This window comes from Bison bison, unplaced genomic scaffold, assembly GCF_000754665.1.
Source record: "Bison bison bison isolate TAMUID 2011002044 unplaced genomic scaffold, Bison_UMD1.0 scf7180017847432, whole genome shotgun sequence".
In the NCBI taxonomy this organism is placed as follows: Eukaryota; Metazoa; Chordata; class Mammalia; order Artiodactyla; family Bovidae; genus Bison; species Bison bison.
Genome location: NW_011478005.1, coordinates 31967 through 36888, shown reverse-complemented (window position 1 = coordinate 36888; position 4922 = coordinate 31967). Strand labels below are relative to the sequence as shown.

General features: G+C 38.0%; 1 protein-coding gene across 1 annotated transcript in view; it reads left to right on the top strand.

The window, feature by feature from the left end:
- Positions 1 to 4922, top strand: part of LOC104990943 (probable ubiquitin carboxyl-terminal hydrolase FAF-X) — a 34819-nt gene that overhangs the window by 12166 nt on the left and 17731 nt on the right. Inside the window, exons 10-12 of the mRNA XM_010843282.1 lie at positions 1 to 34; positions 2596 to 2830; positions 3463 to 3512. Coding sequence (XP_010841584.1) covers positions 1 to 34; positions 2596 to 2830; positions 3463 to 3512 — 319 coding nt within the window. The remainder of the gene's footprint in view (positions 35 to 2595; positions 2831 to 3462; positions 3513 to 4922) is intronic.

The following is a 4922-nucleotide window of genomic DNA, read 5'->3' as shown; positions in this document are numbered from 1 at the left end:
ACTGAAATGTACTACATTGGCACAGCAATAACTAGTAAGTATTTTAAAATACAAAGTTCTGATGACAGATAATTCTCTAATGTGTTCAAATTCTTTTCCTTTTAGTAAATATCTTCAACTCAATGTTTTCCTTTCTTTCAGCAACTAGTTTAACACCATTACAAGTGAGTCTTAATGTAGAAAAGTTTTCAGATGTTTGTAAAATGTCTTCCTGTGAGTGGTACAAGTATTTAGCAACAAAATTTGATTTCAGTCAAATCTGGACTAAAATCCAAATTCCAGAGTAATAAATGGTGGTTTAGTCGCTAAGTCGTGTCTGACTTTTGCGACCCCATGGACTGTAGCCTGCCAGGCTCCTGTATCCATGGGATTTTCCAGGCAAGAATACTAAAGTGGGTTGCCATTTCCTTTTCCAGGAGGAAATAAATAGTCAATAGATTTCAGAGTTCAACAATGTAAAAATTCAAATTACATGCATTGAAAAACCTTTCAGGCCCTCACTTAGAAGCTCTTTAATGTTATTTTCAAATGAATTCTGAGAAATCTGGTTTTAAAGACTAGGATGTGAGAAGATAACATTCTAGTGCCCTTGATCCTCAGTTAATGCTCACAAGAAACCCATGGAACAGACTGTAGACTCCAGATCTCACTGATACAGAACTGAAGCTCAGAGGAGATGAGGACGATATTAAAATGACTGACACACACACATACACAAAAAATGACTGACACAACAGACATAAGAAAGCAAACCACAATGGAGGCTGTTCTGTTTTAGAAGAAAACCAAAGCTTAAGAATATAATTGATTATGGGCAGTCTTCAAGAACATGTCACATTATTTTCTGATATCTTGTATTTTAGAATTTCAAGATGTTTTTAATAATATTGTAGGAGATTCTGATTAAACTGCTTAAAAGATTAGATAGTTATCCTATCAAAATCTATATACAATAGGATGGGGGTTTTTTGTTTTCGTTTTTTTAAATAATTCCACACTTTAGTTTTCAATAAGTTTAACCCCTCAAGAGATACAGCAGAATTCCACAGGAACCAAGCCACTATTTCCATAGACACAAGTTATCTTTTCCCCAGATTCTTACAGTTTTGTTCAGTTTAGTGCCAGGAGTCACTGTTCTTTGCTTTGTACACATGAACACATCTCTTGCCCAAATTTCGGTTTCATCTTGGGCATAAACACCTCCAGTTTTCAGAAGAGGATCCAAGTGCTCCCTCTGGTTTCACAGTACCCTGCTTAGAGCCACCAAAAGTGGAGCCTTGGACCATAGCCTTCCAGACCTATTTGTTCTAGAAGTCCTGTTCCCAGCACTCCTCCATAGGCTGCAACATGGCAGAAAGAGAAAGGCCACTTGTTTTTAAGGAGTTCATTTGCACAGTAAAAATTTCAAGTACCAAAGAACGGTATGTTCTGCAAACTGTTTCCTGCCCATTCCAGTCCCGTAGTCCCCTTTAACAGCTGTAACCACCACCTTCAGTCCCTGTCTGTCCTCCCAGCATCTCTGTATGCAGAATCTGCACACAAAATGTTGTTCTGTTTGTTTAGTTTTTTAACCACACATTGTGATGTAGTGCACAGTGTTCTTTGTTCTCCCCTTAATATATCTGACTATTTCCTATCAACACATAAATATTTACCTAAATCCACTTATTAGCTATATATCTTTCAGTTCAGTGTACTATAATTTCTTTAACTGGTCTTATAGGCAGTGATGATATTTGCATTGTTTTCAGGTTTATACTAGGTAGAAGGAGATGTTCGTTGATTTACAATTCACACAGAACTCAAATCCACTGTCTCTTGCTCCTCAAAATAACATTGTAGTTATAGGCAAGGCAAGTGTTACTCTTATTACGACACTTCTTAGGAAGGAAACAGAGGCTTAGCTGAAGATGAAAGAGTTGGTAGGTATCAGAACCTAGCTATCAACCCAGGTAATATCTTCAGTTCAGTCGCTCAGTCGTGCCCGACTGTTTGCGACCCCATGAATCGCAGCACGCCAGGCCATGCCCTGTGGGGCCACCCAAGATGGGCGGGCATGGTGGAGAGGTCTGACAGAATGTGGTCCACTGGAGAAGGGAATGGCAAACCACTTCAGTATTCTTGCCTTGAGAACCCCATGAACACGTAATATCTTAGGATTATTTAAAACTGAGTAAACTATAATGTATTTATATATTTTATATAACACTTCATGCCAGAATGAGTTTGAAGGTGCTTTAAAAAAACATACAAAAGTAGAAAAAGTTAAAGTTCATAATGACTAAACTATAATAAAGTTAAAAGTAAACATGTAGAAAATATTTTGCCTTGTGCCGTCTTGTGAGACTACTGAGACTGCCATAGAAGCAACCTCAGCTAAAACTCTAGTTCACAGACCCTGGGTAAGAATGTATACAGAGGTGCATGTTGCCATACATCTTAGGTTTGTTGAGACTGAAATTGTGCTTAGAGCACTGCTTCAGGTGGCCGTAAAAGTAGTGGAATTGTTGGTGATGTTAACTTATCAACTTGGTAAAGTATAAAGTGGGCAAAATATTTGTATTCACGCTACAAGAATCTTTTGTCTTCTCTCAGCTTGTGAAGCACTTACCGAGTGGGAATATCTACCACCTGTTGGACCCCGCCCACCAAAAGGATTTGTCGGGCTGAAAAACGCTGGTGCTACTTGTTACATGAACTCTGTGATTCAGCAGCTCTACATGATTCCGTCCATTAGGAATGGTATTCTTGCAATTGAAGGCACAGGTAGTGATGTAGACGATGATTTGTCTGGGGATGAGAAGCAGGACAATGAGGTAAATTTTATTTAGCATTTTTGTCTTCTGTGTTCGAAGTTCTGATTCTAGATAACTGTTATTCTCTCTTAGAGAGCTACTTTCGTTGGACCTGTTGGCATATATTTGAAAATAAAGCCTCCCAGTGTAGACTGCTGCCTCGACATAGTGTTCACTGCCTATGAGACTTTCAACTACAGCTGATTTTTATGATAGTTAATATTTTTAAAGCAACAGTTAATGTACTAACTTTTGGAGGTTTGGTTTAATTTAGAGTTTGTATGATGATAAAAACCTTCATCTTTAATAATAGTTTAATTACACTTTTACTTTCCTGTTTGATATTTTAATTATGTATCTCCATTTATGCTGTTATATACTATACCAGTTTCATTACCTATGCTTTCTTTTTGATTGCTTTTGCCTTTCTCCCAGATCATAACTCGTTTTACTTAGGAAACAAGCTTCTCTCTACTTCGGACAAAATTTAGGCTCCTGCCAAGTATCCAACGCAGAAATAAAGCTGTGAATAAATTAGATAGTGGTGGATCAGAGTTGACCTAACTATGGCATAGTTCTTTAAAGAAGAGACTGTGGTCATGTTTGTGTTCACCCTGTATCTCTTTGTTTTTATTTGACCTTTTCCCATTCATGGTGTTGGTGAGAGCCGAGGAGAGAAGCCAGAGTGTGCTTTGTCTGTAGCAAATGTCTTAAATGGTTCTTTTCTCATTCCATCTCTTCAGTCACCAAACTCTTTGCTCTTGAGTAGTTGAATCACAGGGAGGGCTTCTGAAACATACACTTGCCTCAACTCTTCCCCAGGTTTGCTTTCTTTGCCTGTGTGCTTTTTTCCTTTGCTAAACTAAGTTTCTCTTGAGCAGGGACTGGCCATTTCTATTTCTACATCTAGGTCTCACACACAGTTCCACAGCCAGCATTGTCTTTCCATCTCTATGAATTTGACCGTTCTAGGTACCTCACCAAAGTAGATCCGTACCATGTTTATTTTTCTGTGACTGGCTTGTTTGACTTAATGTAATATCCATTTCACAGCATGTCTCAGAATTTCCTTTCTTTTAAAGGCTGAATAATAGTCCTTTGAATGTATGTACCACATTTTGTTTATCCATTTATTCATCAGTGGGCACTTGGGTTGCTTCTACTTTTTTCTTTTCTTTTTTTTTTTTTGCCACTCGGCTTGTAGATCTTAGTCCCCCAACCAGGGATGGAACCTGTGCCCCTGCATTGGGAGCTTGGTATCAACTACTGGATCGCCAGGGAAGTCCCTGCTTCCACCTTTTGGCAAATAATGCTGCTCTGAACATGGGTATACAAATATCTCTTCTAAGATCTTTCTTGCAGTTCTTTGGTTGTTGAACCCAGGCATGGAATTGCTGGATCATTTGATAGTTTTATTTTTCTTTAGGAACTGTTTTCTACAGTGGCTACACCATTTTACATTTTCCACCAATAGCGTCCTAGGATTCCAGTTTCTTTGCACAGAGCTCTTTCATTTTTCTGAGGTCCAATATGTCTCTGTTCTTTCGTTGCATGTGCTTTTGGTATCATATCAAGTAAATCAGTGTCAAATCTAATGTCTTGAAGGTTTTGCTCTATGTTTTAAGAGTTTTGTAGTTTTAGCAAATCTTTGATCCACATTGAATAACCTTTTGTGTATAGTATTAGGGGAAAGTCCAACTTCATTCCTTTGCATATGGATATCTAGTTTTTCCAGCACCATTTGTTGAAGAGTACTACTCTCTTAACATATACATTGTGTTGAATGTTTACAAGTCTAAGCAGTTTGCATACATTATCTCATATCCTCCTCAGAACACCTACATGAAGAGTGTGTTCACCCATTTACACGAGGCACTTAATTGCTCAAAGTCACTTAGCCTTATAAGTAGCAAAGCCTGCGTTTGTGACCAGTACAGCCTGAGTTAATTACCTCACTGTCCTTTGCTCTATCACCTACCTCTGAAATACACAGTTATTCCTTATGACAACTCTTAAGTGAAATGGGTGGGGATAAACTCTGATACTGTAAATTAAAATTTATAAATTGAACGTTACGTGCTTTGGAAATGAATAGAAATACAAGTGATTTGTTCACTGATCATTCAG